Source organism: Anabrus simplex, chromosome 1 (assembly GCF_040414725.1).
Source record: "Anabrus simplex isolate iqAnaSimp1 chromosome 1, ASM4041472v1, whole genome shotgun sequence".
Lineage (NCBI taxonomy): Eukaryota > Metazoa > Arthropoda > Insecta > Orthoptera > Tettigoniidae > Anabrus > Anabrus simplex.
Genome location: NC_090265.1, coordinates 885,540,558 through 885,558,628, shown reverse-complemented (window position 1 = coordinate 885,558,628; position 18,071 = coordinate 885,540,558). Strand labels below are relative to the sequence as shown.

General features: G+C 39.2%; 1 protein-coding gene across 1 annotated transcript; it reads left to right on the top strand.

Moving 5' to 3' along the window:
* Positions 1–1,995: 1,995 nt before the first annotated feature.
* On the top strand, positions 1,996–17,757 carry LOC136857686 (uncharacterized). The gene is made up of 2 exons (XM_067136538.2): positions 1,996–2,134; positions 17,294–17,757. The coding sequence occupies exons 1-2, from the start codon at positions 2,081–2,083 to the stop codon at positions 17,666–17,668; spliced, it is 429 nt and encodes a 142-aa protein (XP_066992639.2). The 5' UTR covers positions 1,996–2,080; the 3' UTR covers positions 17,669–17,757.
* The last annotated feature ends 314 nt before the right edge of the window (positions 17,758–18,071 follow it).

The window sequence follows — 18,071 nt, the reverse complement described above, 5'->3', positions numbered from 1 at the left end:
TAATAATAATAATAATAATAATAATAAATATTATTAACAAGAACAGTAGTCCGGCCCCGCGATGAAGGGGCCAACGCGTCTGCCTGTCATCCGGCGGTCCCAGGTTCGATTCCCGGCCGGGTCAGGAGTTTTTAATTGTAATGATTAATATCCCTGGCCTGGGGACTGGGTGTTTGTGTTGTCCTTAATGTTCCTTTCCTCACATTGAACACACTACACTACCGCCATTCCAAGTACACGCAGATTCCTCACATATGGTGCCTGTATGGGCAAAAATCTTCATAGGTCGACGCCCAGAAAAAATAGCATTCAAAAAAGAAAACAAGAACAGTACAATTGGAAAATATCTCTGTGGCAAGACAAATATACAGCAAATTATATAACAGTAAAGAAAGCAAGATTAAAGCAAAAATTAATAACAACAGAAATCAACAATTAGGCCTACATGAAAACCAACTACTACAAAAACTATATCGAAACGATAATTTCATAAGACTAAAAAAAATTCACGATAATAGATTGATAAGAATATGAAAAGCCGCAGGTACATTAAAGAAAAAATTATTTGCGAGCTGTGTAACTTTTCTTATTTTACAATTTACTTCACTCCCCATCGACACAGATAGGTGTTATGACGTCGATGGAATAGCAGATCTCTAGGAGTGGGAAGGAAGAGACCGTGGCATTCATTTAGATACAGTCCCACCATTTTCCTGGTGTGCAAATAGGAAACCACGGAAAACCATCTTCAGGGCGGCTGACGTTGGGGTTCGAACACACTATCCGCACAGCTAACTCACTGGGTCACAAGTTTCAAATACGCACAGTGCCGTACATATCAATGGCTACCATTTGAACAGTTTGATTATTGGAAAATTAGAACCCCAACTTACGGTTCGATTGATTCTGTAGTTTTCGCTTGACTGAGCAAGAATGGAACAGTTACCATCTCATGTTAAAACAGTACAGAATGTTTTTGCAAAAAATGTATTTTCAAATCGATTTTTAAAAACAAAACATAGTCACGCGACAGCTCCCTGGGAGAATGCTTCAACAAAATAGCATGAAATTCCGCCCATCGGTTTAGGCGCGATGTCGTTTCTCAATTTAAATTTTGTACCTGTCCGGCTCCATGGCTAAATCTTTAGCGTGCTTTGGTCACAGGGGTCCAGGGTTCGATTCCCGGCAGGGAATAATTCCAAAATCGATCCACTGACTATAATTCAAAAAGACGGTGATGAACAATGAGTTAAATAGCCTCTCCGGAAGCCACATGGCATTATTACTTTTGTACATGCCTGTTGTCCGCCTCTGTGGTGTAGTGGTTAGCGTGATTAGCTGCCACCCCCAGAGGCCCGCGTTCGATTCCCGGCTCTGCCACGAAATTTGAAAAGTGGTTCGAGGGCTGGAACGGGGTCCACTCAGCCTCGGGAGGTCAAGTGAGTAGAGTGGGGTTCGATTTCCTCCTCAGCCATCCTGGAAGTGGTTTTCCGTGGTTTCCCACTTCTCCTCCAGGCAAATGCAGGGATGGTACCTAATTTAAGGCCACGGCCGCTTCCTTCCCTCTTCCTTGTCTGTCCCTTCCAAACTACCCATCCCCCCACAAAGCCCCTATTCAGCATAGCAGGTGAGGCCACCTGGGCGATGTACTGCTCCTCCTCCCCAGTTGTATCCCCCGACCCAGAGTCTGAAGCTCCAGGACACTGCCCTTGATGCGGTAGAGGTGGGATCCCTCGCTGAGTCCGAGGGAAAAACCGACCCTGGAGGGTAAACAGATTACGAACGAGCATGGCTGTAACCTTTCTTTTGCCGTACTTGATTCTAATCGGATTCAGAATCTCCAGTTAGATTTATCACTGAAACTCAAGTATTAATTGTCGCTACAAAATGCTTAACAACATGCAGCTTACATGTTAGTTTGTTGACAATTGCACCACTCTGACTTATGCACTACAAGTGGCTGGTATTTGCACAAGTGCTCCTAGTTCTTGTGAAGGTTATCACGTCACTATAAATAGCACGGGATCCCAGCCGAAAAGCAGTAGGTCCTGAGGATTCCAGTCGACCAGCTTACAGCAACATGGCAGCCAAAATCACCTTTAGCCTCCTGATGCTCGCTTGTCTAGTGGGAACAGTAAGTGACAGTTTCACTCTCTAGAAAAGTAGACATTGTAAGATTCTGTTTTACAGTAGCTCAGATTGGTTGTGAACTTGAGGACGACGTTAACCTAGACGTAAAGACCTCAATAAAATCAGGCTACATACAGTACATTAGAACTAGCACGGATACACGCGATAACGGGTAGATTCCTCTACAAAGGGTTGGTGTCAGGAAGAACACTTTGAACCGTAATTTTGTTTAGCTGAGATAACGCAACAGACCGAAAGAAAAAAAAAAACTGAACTTCACTTTTATCTCGAATTAGGTGTACAAAATTCTCTCCGTAGCCGTGTTAAGGCTCCCACAAACAAACGTGATATTCAATTCGGTTTATGTCCTCGATAAACAGTCTGGAATTCATCTTCATGGGAGAAAGTTGTCTTCTGACAGTCGCTTTTGATGAAGACAAAAGGTGAGCTCTTACCGAGCTCGATAGCTGCAGTCGCTTAAGTGAGGCCAGTATCCAGTATTCGGGAGATAGTAGGTTCGAACCCCACTGTCGGCAGCCCTGAAAATGGTTTTCCGTGGTTTCCCATTTTCACACCAGGCAAATACTGGGGCTGTACCTTTATTAAGGCCACGGCCGCTTCCCTTCCACTCCTAGCCCTTTCCTGTCCCATCGTCGCCATAAGACCTATCTGTGTCGGTGCGACGTAAAGCAAGTAGCAAAAAAAAAAAAAAAAAAAAAAATGTCATTCCTTATGCAGCCAGTCCCTGGTATGAATGGTGTGAAAATGTTGTTCACAGAATCAAGTTGGTGCGTGCATTTCAGTGGGCTTGGCAGACCGATATCTGATAGCAACTTATGGCTCAGTGAGGAAAGCAAAGGGAAACTACCTCACTCCTTATTACCCTAGTATGCATCTTCAGTGATGCTTAGGCCACCTATGACAGCTAATGTTAAAGCTGTTGAGGATTTAACCAGCCTTCGCACTGAGAACTGAACATACATAAAACGCAAGGTAATTAAGTTGCCAGAGCATTTGACGGGTACACAACAGTGAGTCTAACTTCGAGATATTTTCCAATTTACTGCATTGGCACTTGACGTAGACATGGCCCAGTATTAGGCTGTACTGTATGTAGATAAAGAGGCGCGTGTTAAGATGAACACAAACACACCGTCCTCGAGCTGTAGGAATTAACCACACGCAGTTAAAACCATCGGCCCTTCCGACTCCTTGGCTGAAAATGCAGTGTTGAGGCCTTCGGTTCAGAGGGTCCCGGGTTCGATTCCCGGCCAGGTCGGGGATATTAATCGCATCAGATTAATTCATCTGGCTCGGGGACTGGGCGTTTGTGCTTCTATCAACACTTTCCTATTCATATTCATACATCACGCCACACAACGAACCACCACAGAAACACGCAATAGTTTGGCGTCAGGAGGGCATCCACCTGTGAAACAGAGCCAAATCCACATGTGCAACACAGTTCACCCCCGTGACCCCACTGGTTTGGGGAAGAAGCGGCAGAAAAAGAAGACGAAGGAGTTAAAATAATCGGTCCGCACAGGAGAGGAAGTATGGCACTTGGTGAGCCTCATTTACATTTGAAGGGGGGATAGAGTTACTTCATTATGTTTTCCTGTAAGAGGAGTAATAACGAAGATATTCGCGAATGCTATATTGTCCGCAAACTTGCAAATATCTCCAGAAAACTCGTCATTGCTCAAGAGGTAGTTCCTTCACGTTTTTTCTCTCCTCATTTCGGTAATGATCTTCATGATTTTTGTGGATAATGACCACGCAGTTTTGCAGCTTATAAATTAATCGCAACAACCATCACCGGTTAGTTCGTTGCCATGACGACAGAACAGTATTTCTCACCATTGATAAACTAATCTAAATTCGTGGATATCTTCATTATTAGAGATCTTACGGTAAAAGCGTCCCAGATAAAAACAATCGAAATTATATGTTCTATAACACTGGATGTGTGCACATAATAATAATAATAATAATAATAATAATAATAATAATAATAATAATAATAATAATAATAATAGTGTTTGCTTGTTTGTTCAACCCTTATCCCGTTTCTGTACGGAGTCGGGTATGAGGTGAGACGAATATATCGTGGCGGTTTTTTATAACCGGTTGCTCTTCCTGACGTCAACCTCATCAGAGGAGTTAATGGGATAAAATGAATGACGTGATATATGATAGTCTGAAGAGAGAGGGTGAAACCCGGTGGCGGCACATAGCTTACTCCTGTCGAATAGCACCAAGGGATCTGCTGAAGGCTTACCTTCTCCATCCGACGGACGAATCACCATCAACAGCGTCGTATGTCCTCACTCCATATGAGCACTGTGGAGAGGTTTGGAATTTAATCCAGGCTTTTGGCACGCAATCTAGTGATTAGAAATTGTATACCACCACCTCGCTTACCTTACCAGCCAACATTCTGATAGTAAAAATATTTTCGACCAACGGGACTCGAACCGGTTAACCACGGTGCTGGACCATATAGACTTCAACGAAATAATGATCATGGGCACCAAGCGGGCAATTATAATCACATGATCTCAGTTACCATGTGCAGGCATTTTAATATGACACCATCAGGCTGCCTGCTCGTCAATGTCGATGTTCTGTTTTACTCTAGACCTACTAGATGGGAGAGTGAATGGCATCTCTCTTGGGGTCTATGGCTGGGTTTTAATAAATTTTGTCTGGTAAACACCAAATATATGACCAGAGATCATCTTCATGCCGATATCGTACGACGGCGAGTACCGAAAGGACTTTTGTCCGCCCTTCAAAAATGCGACTACCTCTGCTGTGTTTGAACCAGCCTCTTTGGGATCTGGATGCCGTCACTCTACCAGTGAACTACAAAAGGAGCTACCGTTTAGATAGAAATAATTTTTGCGAAGGTACTTGGAAGTTTTTGAAAGAGACAATTGCAAATATCTCCGATGAAAATATATGGGACCTAAAAAGCTGAAATGATTTTTTTCATAATTTTTATGATATACCATTTTAACGAAAAATACGCCCAGAGTTGCGGAACCACACTTGACCAGATGAGCGTACAACAACAAGAACAAGGAGAACAACAAAATATGACAAATTTCACATCAAAATACTTTCTAGGTCACATGTGCGATAGTGTTCGATATCTCGTTATAGGAGCAGTGTATCTAATAACGGGAGTCTGTTGCAGCAGTGCTGCTATCTTGGGATACTAAAGTCGTCATGCCACGAGGTGAGCCTAGCTCTAGGCTCCGGCGTAGTATTGCATCGTATAGGATGTCAAAGTTCTACAAATGTACGGAAAAAATGTGAACATTTAAAAAAACTGTGGTGCAAAGAAGTGTGAACAATTTCTTTCCTATACAAGTTATCACGACGTATTGGAAAGCAATGATTTCAGAAGTATCTAAGAACCCTTCGAGATAATCCAGCAGCTTGTGTTATTTCCAAAGTTATCTGTGTTATCAGGTGTATCTCAGGGCAGTATGCTGGGACACCTACTCTTTGTTCTCTAATCGATGACATAATTCCAAATACTTTAATACACCAATATCGGGCAGCTCTATCTCAACAGCATTGAGCGGAGTGCGAACAGCGACGATGGTGACATCTAGCGTGCAGGTGTGACAAGCCCAGGAACTGCATACTTATCTATGCTACAGTTGAGCGGAATGCATCTACACACATTGGAAATATTTTTATTAAAATAACTGAACAATCATAATAATTAAGAATTAAAATTTATAATATGAAATGCCTCCTTCATAAACTCCAAACGAGCACTGTGTTAGCCGTGCGTTTCGTTATGTCTTAAAAATTAAAATAAAAATTTCTCTGAATATCCGCCTAGCCTCTGGGAGGAATATTCACCTACTACTCTCTTCTCTTCTTTCTAGACTTTTCCCAGTTACCTCGGGCAGCACTTTGTGTAGACTTAGCCTAATTTTCCGGCCGGATGCCTTTCCTAACACCAACCCTATGTGGAAGGATATATGTATTTACTATTGCGTGTTTCTGTGGTTGATTTTCGTGTGATATGTTGTATATATTTGAAGAGGCGTATGAATACGAATACAAACCCGTAGGCCCCGATCTACACGAATTAACAGAAGAGATTTAAATTTCCGACTCAGCCGGGAATCGTACCAGGGCCCTTTGAACCGAAGGCCAGTGCGCTGACCATTCCGTGGTGGTGATTATTATTTTAAGGAAGTATAACTGGCCAAGCATTCTCCCAGAGGGGAAATGGAAGAGGACCAAAACTCCGAAGAATGAAGGTATCATCAAAAGAAAGAGAAGGGCCACGAAGCACTAACCATTCAACCAAAGCGCCAGAGGAGGCAGATACCTTAACAATATCCATGGTTTATAAAGATTTCGGGAAAGAGAAGGTGTAATTAAGGAACAGGAGTTTTGGTCCATTGTTTCCTCTTCCCCTTTTCATTTTCCTTCTTCTTCTTCCTCTTCTTCGGTACCCGGCCAATCTTCCCGAACTCTACAGAAGAACTCACCACAAGCTGCTGTCTCACCTTTGCCGGACTTTGAATGTTCTGTTTCACCTCTGAAGACAGAAATACTAATCTGTGTGTATATATATATAAAATACATATTGGGGTTACGTGAGTGACCTACGATGTGCCTGACATTTAAGAAGTGTTCATAATTTCCTAAAGTCTCTTTCACATATTTATGCATGAAGAATTACCCTACATGCGTATTAAATTAGTTGGACTGGTGCTCAAGCCTATGAAAATAACACACTGAAATAATTTTCTTGCGCCGGGGTGAGTGGCTCATACGGTTGAGGCGCTGGATTTCTTATCCGAATTTGGCACGTTCGATCCTGGCTAAGTCCGCTGGTATTTGCAGGTGCTCAAATACGCCAGCCTCGTGCAGACAGATTAACTGCCACGTAAAAAGATTTTTGTGGGATGGAATTCCAGTACGTCGGCGTATCCCAAAACGTAGTTTGTGGGGCGTAAAGAAAATTATTACTAGTATTATTATTATTATTATTATTATTATTATTATTTTCTTACAGTAAAAAGAGGCGACTGGATTCGAAACTCATGGCCTTCAATTTTCAATTTCAAGAGTACCACGATAACCACTACGCTACAGGCCCACAAGTTTCCAACTGTAAAATTTATGGTGGCCTACTATATAACAATGTGGACCCTCAAGTTTGAGTGTACTAGAGTTCCATATTTGTAAATGTTATTGGTTTTACGTCCCACCAATATTTCAGTAGAGTATCTGATTGATTTCTTAATGTAAGGGGCACAGAAGGTCACGTCAATATAGATGCGAGGTCATTACTTTTTCTAATACTTGCGGTCCTGATCAGTTCCCATACCATTATCTTGTTCGTTAATTTGTTCATCGCATAACGCTTTTCTTGGAATATAAGCTTAACTGCAATGTAAGATTATTTAGTGACAAACACTGATACATTATAAACAACACGCCAAAGCGCCAAGAATCATACAGATGGCAATATGTCACTGAAGAGTTAGTCACACCAAGTCATGTAGGTAGCAGCACTATCGACTTTCTCGCTGAAAACTGCAAGCTGTCCGGTATTATCATATTAAAGTACTAGCAAGATACCCGTGCTTCGCTACGGTATTATACTGAAATTTATAATTGAATGCTCATTGTTTTAGATATATAATCCGCCGAAATTCGCGGTCTGACTCGTTTTCTGCGGGAACCCACCAAAATTCCCGATCTGACTCGTTTTCTATTAGATTACGGCATGTTTCCTCCCATTTTTCAATCTTCTTTTCCAGCAATCGATTTCGTACTTCCCGGGCTAGGCTCAGGTATTCCTCCCGGTCAGTTGGGTCCGTAAATCTTTGCCATCCTTTCCTATAATCATTTTTAATATGGATAAAATCCTTCAGGAGATCCGGCGTGGTGTCATATTGCGTGCCTAGAAGGCACTGAACCCGCGGCCGGACTGCATTCTTAGTCATTACCCGTCCAGGAGCCGTTTCCAGCGCGGTCCGCACATTTGACGACGGTCCGGAACATTATTATTATTATTATTATTATTATTATTATTATTATTATTATTATTATTATTATGTGTTGCTGGAATGGATGATGACAGGAAAACCGGAGTATCCGGAGAAAAACCTGTCCCGCCTCCGTTTTGTCCAGCACGAATGTCACATGGAGTGAACGGGATTTGAACCACGGAACCCAGCTGTGAGAGGCCGGCGCGCTGCCGAGGATCCTTATAAGTACATTAAGAACAGTAAAATCAATTGGTCTCACCTCCTTCTACACCCCACCGCCGTTAAGTTTATTTACCGGCACATCCCTCCCCCCCCAAAAAAAAATTAAAAGAAGGCTTGTTTCTTATGTTTAAAGAAGATTTCAAACACCAATGTTCACGTCTATTACCTTCAGTTTTGAGATATAAGTATCCCCATAAAAATAATTTACTTTTTTCACTTCATTTCACACTACTCCCCCCCCCTAAGTGAATTTTCCCGCAAAAGATACTTGTTTCTTTAATAGTAAAGGATCTTCTAAATACCGATTATCACGACTCTAACTTCTTCAGTTTTTGATTTATGTGTCCTCATGAAAGGAATTCAACTCCTTTACACTCCCGCCCTCCAAGATGTTTTCCCCCCAAAACGCGTTTTTCTTTGTTTTTAAAGGAGATCCAAATACGAATTTTCACGTCTGTAACAACTTTAGTTTTTATTAGATGTATGTATTCTCATTCAATTAATTCAATTAATTTTTCAATTCTTTCACCCCCCCCCCTTCATTGGATTTTCCGAGAATACGTGTTTCTTTATTTTTAAAGCAGATTGCAAATATCAAATTTCACGTCTGTAACATCTTCATTTTTGAGATATCAGTAGCCTAATTAAAATAATTCAACACCATTTTCAGTCACTTTTACCCCCCCCCTCCACCCAAGTGGTATTTCCGAAAGCTAAAAATACAGGTTTCTTTATGTTTAATAGAGATAAAAAATACCATTTTTCACTTCTGTAACATGTTAAGTTTTTTGAGATAAACTGTAAAAATTCTCATTTTAAAATTTCACCCCTTTTGAGTTCCCCTTAAGTGGAGTTTCCAAACACACATCACCTATGTTTCTTTAGATTTACAGGAGATTACAAACACCCACTTTTTACGTCTGTAACATTTTACGTTTCCAAGATATTCTGTAGATATAGTCTTTCAAAAATTCACCCAATTTGTCACTCCTGTTTAACCGCCATTAATTGGATTTTCAAAAACTAAAAAATACGTGTTTCTTTATTTTTAAAGGAGATCCCATATACAAATTTTCAGTTCTGTAATATCTTTCGTTTCTGAGATATATGTATCCTCATTAAAGGCATTCAACCCATTTTTCACCCTTTTACACCCCTCCTATTGGGATTTACAGGAAATAAAAAATACGTTTTCCTTTATTTTTAGAGGAGATTCTAACTACCAATTTTTACATCTGTAAATTTTAAAGTTTTAAGATGTATACACACTCATTTTAAAAAATTTACCCTCCCCCCTTTTTACCCCCCAATATTTGGATTTTCCAAAAGCGAAAAAAAAACGTGTGTTTATTTATTTTTAAAGGAGATTCTAAATACCAATTTTCACATACATAACCTTTAAAATTTTTGATCGATACACTCATTTTAAAATATTACTCCCTTTTAACCCCCCCTAAATTGGATTTTCCAGAAACAAAAAAATACGTGTTTCTTTATTTTTAACGGAGATCCCAAACACCAATTTTCAGGTCTGTAATATCTTCAGTTTTTGATATATAAGTAGCCTCATTAAAGGCATTCAACCACTTTTTAGCCCCTTTTCACTCCTATTGCGATTTTCCGAAAACAAAAAAATACGTGTTCCTTTATTTTTAATGAAGGCTCTAAATACCAATTTTTACATCTGCAAACTTTTAAAGTTTTGAGATATAGATTCACTTATTTTAAAAATTCACCCCTTTTCACCCTCCCATTAATTGGATTTTCCAAAAACAAAAAAATACGTGTTTCTTTATTTTTAAAAGAGATCAAAAGTACCAATTTTCAGGTCTGTAATATCTTCAGTTTCTGAGATATAGGTACCGGTGTCATTAAAGGCATTCAACCCATTTTTTCCCCATTTTCACCCTTTTTCACCCCTCCTATTGGGATTTTCTGAAAACAAAAAAATACGTGTTTCCTTATTTTTAAAGAAGATTCTAAATACCAATTTTTACATCTGTAAACTTTTAAAGTTTTGAGATATAGAGCAACTCATTTTAAAATTTCACCCCCGTTTTCACCCCCCTTAGCGAAGGAATATCCAAAAATCCTCTCTTAGCGAGCACCTACGTCTTAATATGAATACATCCCCAAAATTTCATCTCTTTATGTCCAGTAGTTTTGGCTCGGCGATGATGAATCAGTCAGTCAGTCAGTCAGTCAGTCAGGACAAGTTATTTTATATATATAGATTTGATAAATCTTTGCATGTCAAAAACATATCAGATGTAAGGCTTTTCAGGCGTTTGCTCTATTAACCAGCGTTTCGTCTTAGGTCTGACACTAGATTCATCAGAGTGGGATGTGTCAGACCCTACCCACTGACGCTAGGGTGAATGCAGGAGAACTTATCAGAAGCTCTTATAAGAGGCACAGTCTGATAACTGCATACGGGAGATAAATCTCCACAATGGAATAATTTCCCGCCTAGGAATTCCGAATGGAAAATTCTAAATTCCCATGGAGGGAATTAGATATTTTTCACCAATAGAGCATGTCAAAAATGCCAAAAACATATCAAAAACAGATCAGATTCTTTGCACCCAAAATAGTTAGTGTTCCCTCCTCTTGTACGCCGACGACCTGAAAATCCTAAGAGAAGTGTCTACGCCTGTTCTCAATTCGTGTGGTGACTGGAACCTTTCTCCCAATGTTAAGAAGTGCAATACAATCTCCTTTTCATTGCTAAAGCAAGGACTGAACAATGCCTATACCATCCAGGGAAATACATCGCAATCGGCTTCTCAGGTAAGAGACCTAGGTGTTATAATAGACTGTAAATTAACCTTCTCTGCTCATATTCAGTCTATAAAATCCCGTGCTGTGCGTATCCTAGCCATTATTTACAGGTTCGCTGAAATTAATGATATTAACGCCTTAAAATTATACTTTGTCTCGTATGTTCTCCCCAATATTGAATTTTGTTCCCCTATTTGGTCCTTATCTGCTATCACAAACATATATCAACTACATAGTATTTTTAACTTTTTAACTTTCATTGTTAAGACTCGCAATCCTGTTTGTAAGAACAAAACTAAATCTGACATTATGAACTACGTGGGTATACTTGACTTGAGAAGCCGTTTACAGTTCCACGATCCATGTTACCTTCATAAAATAGTCAATGGCTACACCAAATGTAATACTCTTGCGGCGTACTTCCCTATACACGTTCCTCCCCGCCCTACACGCACTCATCATGTGTCCCGTCCGCGCCTAACCTTACAACAACACTCTATTCACCACCGTATTCTCCCAACTCTTGGTAACTCAATACCCGATATCGACATATTCACACCTTTCGCATCCTTCAAACAAAAAATTAAAAGATTCCATTGAAGTCCTCTTCAATCAATCAATCAATCAATCAATCAATCAATCAATCAATCAATCAATCAATCAATCAATCAATCAATCAATCAATCAATCAATCAATCAATCAATCAATCAATCAATCAATCAATCAATCAATCAATCAATCACTACTGATCTGCATTTAGGGCAGTCGCCCAGGTGGCAGATTCCCTATTTGTTGTTTTCCTAGCCTTTTCTTCATTCAAACTGGAAATTTATTGAACATCTCCCTTGGTAAGTTATTCCAATCCCTAACTCCCCTTTCTATAAACTAATATTTGCCCCAATTTGTCCTCTTGAATTCCAACTTTATCTTCATATTGTGATCTTTCCTACTTTTAAAGACACCACCCAAACTTATTCGTCTACTGATGTCCTCCCACGCCATCTTTCCACTGAAAGCTCGGAACATACCACTCGTCTCCTTTCTCCCAAGTCTTCCCAGCCCAAACATTGCAACATATTTGTAACGCTACTCTTTTGTCGGAAATCGCCCAGAACAAATCGAGATGCTTTTCTTTGGATTTTTACCAGTTCCTGAATCAAGTAATCCTGGTGAGGGTCCCATACACTGGAACCATACTCCAGTTGGGGTCTTACCAGGGACAAATATCTCTCTCTCCTTTACTTGCTTACTACAACCCCTAAATACCCCCGTAACCATGTGCAGTGGCATACACCCTTTATTTACAGTCATATTTATGTGATTACCCCAATGAAGATCTTCCCTTATATTCCATATATTCCAGGTTTCCATTTTTTTCCGTTCCTCCAACCCTCGAACTTTCTTCTTTATAATTTCTGCAACCGACACTTGTCAGTTATCGCTGTCATTGTTGTTACATTGTTACTGTAAAATAGGTAATTTATTGTTGTTAATATTGTTGTTTATACCTTTGTTATCCTTTATACTTATTTAAACTAATTATTAGTGTAAAATGGCCCTCCATAGGCTGTATATAATTAGTTAAATTAAATAAATAAATAAATAAATAAATAAATAAATAAATAAATAAATAAATAAATAAATAAATAAATAAATAAATAGATAAATAAATAAATAAAAAGTAACAAGTACTGAGTATCAAAAGGCTCATCGGGAGCGTCTCGAAGCGAAGGCGGCCAAGCTTCGCAATGCGAGTTCCGTGCTACTGGAGATCCGGCGAGCAAATCTACAGTGGTAGAAAATGATTTGGAAATTATAGACGTGAATACTTCTGCTCCTGGTTCATCGACTTTCTTCAGGACGTGTAAATTTGTTTAACGTTAAGAAATAAAATGTGAAGTGTAAAATCCCTAACCCTTACAGACTAGAAATTTTATTTTGACAATATTCTTCTTAATCTGTTTACCCTCCAGGTTTGGTTTTTCCCTGGGACTCAGCGAGGGATCCCAGATCTACCGTCTCAAGGTCAGTGTCCTGGAGCGTGAGACGTTGGGTCGGGGATACAACTGGGGAGGATGACCAGTACCTCGCCCAGGCGGCCTCACCTGCTATGCTGAACAGCGGTCTTGTAGGGGATGGGAAGATGGGAGGGATAGGGATAGACAAGGAAGAGGGAAGGAAGCGGCCGTGGCCTTAAGTTAGGTACCATCCCGGCATTTGCCTGGAGGAAAAGTGGGAAACCACGAAAAACCACTTCGAGGATAGGTGAGATGGGAATCGAACCCACCTCTACTCATTTGACCTCCCGAGGCTGAGTGGACCCCGTTCCAGCCATCGTACCACTTTTACAAATTTCGTGGCAGAACCGGGAATCGAACCCGGGTCTCCGGGGTTGACAGCTAATCACGATGACGCTGCCAGACTGGAAACTTTTTTATATAGGTAATAGTAAGGAAGGAATTTGAAATATTCTGTTTTGGCTTCCTTAATATTGCTACGCTGCATAATACTAATCATATAATATACAGCCTAAGGCTTACTATGTACTCGAACACCGAGTTTCTAGAAATTCTGTTAAATCCTTTCTTCCGTGATGTCGTAGCTAAGAAGCAGGCAATGAACTGAACCCACTTTCGACTTTTGTGTATTCAACTGTGAATGAGAATGAAGAATGAGGCAAAAGTTTGAATGTCCATATAAAGTTACAACTTCCTTTATATAAATATTGTTCAGGGGCGTAACGTTAGGGCATTCAGGGCCTGCAATGCAGGTGGGGCCCTGCAGACTTCTCGCAAAAAATAGGTATATATATTGCCCCGTTCCCGCGTCCAGGTAAGGACGCACGAGATCCAGACCAGCTCAAATATAGTTACAACTGTCGCCGTTCATGGATTACGGGCTATGGGTTCCGAATGAGAAAAAGAACACCGATCTATTCTCGTGGAAATATCTAACTTACGCAGAAGGACGTCTCCTACTCGTATTCCTAGCTAGTATCCACTTGTAGATTGTGAAATTACCAAGACATTAACACTTACAACTAGGCAATTACTCTAAAAGTCATTAAAAGAATGATTGACTTTTATCATGCTCCATTTATTGTAAATTAAATCCCATCAGGAGTAAAAGATTATCATATTCTCTCTCTGAGATAAAAGGTAATGAATGTTGAACTATACATATGTCTTGAAGTTCATTTTTGGGAATATTAAGTTAAAGTCTTTGGGTAGAAATAAAATATTCAGTCAGGATGCTTAAAAATAAAACAAACACGACCTTAAAAGATCTTAATTGGAAGACATAAGTCTGGAAATATCTAATTGAAAAGGAAAGAATCTAAGTTAAATAAAGATATTAGATTCATCTGATAAATATGAATGAAAAAATTACATCATAACATACTATGTACACTGTTGAGGATTTAGAGTTTTTCTTGAGAATGTAGGACGCTGTTTCATGTTTGGGAATGAATGAATTAAGAATTGGAATTACATCTTTCCCTAAATAAACTATTGAAAAATTAATATGAATATACTATTTTCTTTCATCTCATTTTCGTTAATTCATGGAAATACGTTAACTTTCCTTGATTCTAGCTATTTGTGTCCGGATACAGCCAAATTAACCTGGGAAAATATCTTCAGAATATTTAAAACATTTGACAGGTATCGTATTTTCAAAACATGTTCATTGTTCTTGGCATATCTTCTTGCATAAGCATCGACAACTCCCTTTAATTCAATGCATACATTAAACATTTTATGATCAAACATCACATCTAGAAAATTATGCAAATTATTCTCTTAATTCGAGATTATTAATTAATTCAAGTGCATATCTATGTCATAACATTGTGCTATTAGATGTATCTGACCATCATTCCATCAAAATATACGGTCATTGGGTGGTCTACCTTGTGAGAAGACTTCACTTTCAACTAACAACTCTTATTCGTGAAGTTAAGTCACCAGTGATATTGGGTAATGCATTGGAATACACTTCAAACCTTCCCTAACATATGAGAAAAATCTTGCAATAAGAAGAAATACACGGATGCAGGCTAATTTTACATCATCCTCCTCATTATGAATCATTTGGTGATCTTTAATAGAAATATCAACATACGGACGGCATTGAGATCGTATCCTATTCTACTCATGGCTTACTCATGGATAAATGGCCAACTGAAGACACATTATATTCATTAACTACCTCAAAAATACGTTACTTGGAATATTATTCTCCTTAACACACAACTATGACCATACTCACTTAGAACAATAACTATCACCAACATTAATTACCATAACCTCATATCATTATTCATATTAAAGAACCATCATTTCAGATTTCATATAAATATCACATTTCACTTCACAGTATATTCATTATCTCATTCCAATTCGACGTATTTCTCACTATCATCATGGACCGTGAACTTAAATACTCTGTCATAGTTTCAATCCTTTCATAATTCCAAAATATATTACCACATCCTTCTATATAGTAAGCATTTCCTACATACGATCTCATTTCTACTGTTACTCGGTGCCATAAGTTCTCACATATGCCTAACATTTATCTCAACGTCTTATGAAATTCACCAATAGATTAAAAATTAACCTCCTCTCATATTACATTGACAACATTACGAACGGATGCTTTATTATCACTGGTTGACTATACCCTACATATGGATTTGACGTTCAGGTTTGATGAATACCTAACATCCTTTAACCTAACTTTGGTGACCGTCATCTCGTATATATTTATCACACTGACTTCAACTAGAATATCACTTTAATAAAAAGAATGAATAAATTCTTACTTGTATATTTGACTTAAAGAAAACTTATCTTTGCTTTGCATTTCCCGTAATCGTCTCATGTCCGGGTGGATGGACATGTGGGCACAGCTCCTTGCATTTCCCTTAGGTGTTTGGGAACATTTGGGACCGTCTCATCTGGTTACTGGTCTTCATGGGCCGGCACTGCTTTCATCTGGGCAGTCTCGCCTTCATTTTCTTAGTGCATCATGGTAGTAGCTCGAGCAAATGGAACAGAATAAGACATCAATCTAGGCAATGTAGTCATCTTATGGCTGTATTTTTCTACTATTTGCCTGTGATAAATAAAGATTGCTTTTGGAAGAGTTGATCCCAGATATATTCTAACAGTTTGGAACATGTAAAGGTGATTATTCCACTCAAATTATGGAGATCGTGCGTTTTTTGTATATTTCCTTTTCTCTATCTTCTTGCCGATGTTACAGTTCTTTAGCCGTTCTGAATTGGTGGTATCGGCTAATACGTCGTCTTAGGTGTGTGACGTGACGTATCACTTTGGAAACTTTTTATATTTTAAAAGCGTTTTAATTTCGCGGTGCGAAATAATTATAGCGCTAATACTGCAGAGACTAGCTGTGAACGAAGACTTCTCTCTGTCTTAGGAATAGAATTCCAGTGTAATGATATTTTCTTCCTCTTGCGATCAACCGTGTCGTGCTTCTTCTCATAAGCAAATTGAATGAATGTTAAAATTTTCTTCTAAAAATAACTCTTAACAATCTTCACACGTCATTCTTTTATCACCGCCTTCTATGTTTCTTTTTCGCCTAGCACTCGACGAAAACATTACTGCTTCGGCTTGTAGTAGTGTCTGATGTTTTAATATCGTCGTTCTGATAACCGAGACTCCATTTTTGTTCCGGTTGGATCTTGTTGAGAACAGTGAAATGGCACAATATACGCAACTCTGCGCAGAAATGATCAGGGCGGTTTTGCATAATCAGTGTTGCATAATGTACGAACAACTAATCAGCTTTGCCGTTCAACCACGGAGGTAGTCAAATAAAACCTATTAAACATTAATTTGAAATAATTTTACAATGATGAATTGTCCCATTGTTTATATAATTTAACAGTATATTACATTACTTCTTCCTGCTGTAATGAAATTTATATTAGTTATTCACAGATTTAACATTTTATTTGAGGGGGACCGATTGTTTATTTTTGCAGGCACCCCCGTATTAAATCCGTTGCGCCCCTGATATTGTTATGAACTAGTGTCACACATTATTATAACTGCATCTGTTTTAACATGCAATGTTGTACTGTTCGCAGCTAGTACACGCCATGTCAGTGAGTGTTCGTCAAGCTGACAATACTGAAGCTGATACTTCCGCGTCCGCCAGTTCCGAGAGTGTCGCTACAGATGCTACAGCTGCTCCCGTCACTTCCGGGTCCGGCAGTTCTCAGAACGCCGCTACCGGTGCTACGGCTGCTCCCGTCAATTCCGCGTCCGGCAGTTCCCAGAACGCCGCCTACTACAACACCCAGACTCCAGACATGTTTGGTGCGATCGTGCGTATTCCATTCCAAATAGCACAAGGCGTAGCAGATACGGGTATCAACATGGCCCAGAATGCTGCCGAAACCGGAGCACAGTTTGCTATACTTCCTCTCAGAATGTTCGGGAACTTCTTCCCCATGGGTTAATGTTTGAATTATTGGTGATATTTGTATGCCAATAAACAAAAGAAGCATGGAGATAAAGATTGAATGGTAATAAATGTTATTATTCAGTATGCTTGTTTCACTCATTCCCTTATCACTAGAATCTGAATTTTAAAATGGTGTTACATCAGTAGGCATTGAAATATTGCTCTCTACTTTGTCTTTGGATTAACGACCCGTCCCGACTGTGCACAGGTGTAATTTTGATGTTGCTTATAGTTGTTTGTCCTCCTGGTGTACGCGCGACGTTTTTGCTATAACTACTAAGTTATTCTCTTCTAAGCACTACCCTAATCGTTCCTATTCTTTCACAAGAACGATGAAAACTGTTTAACCATTCATGCGATAATATTATTCATGCGAATAATTATCTTAATAATAATAA

Excerpts from the sequence above, each read along its gene's own strand:
- LOC136857686 (XM_067136538.2), top strand. The coding sequence starts at position 2,081 with ATGGCAGCCAAAATCACCTTTAGCCTCCTGATGCTCGCTTGTCTAGTG. Across the intron at positions 2,135-17,293 it reads TCGCTTGTCTAGTGGGAACA|CTAGTACACGCCATGTCAGT; the intron begins GTAAGTGACAGT and ends TACTGTTCGCAG.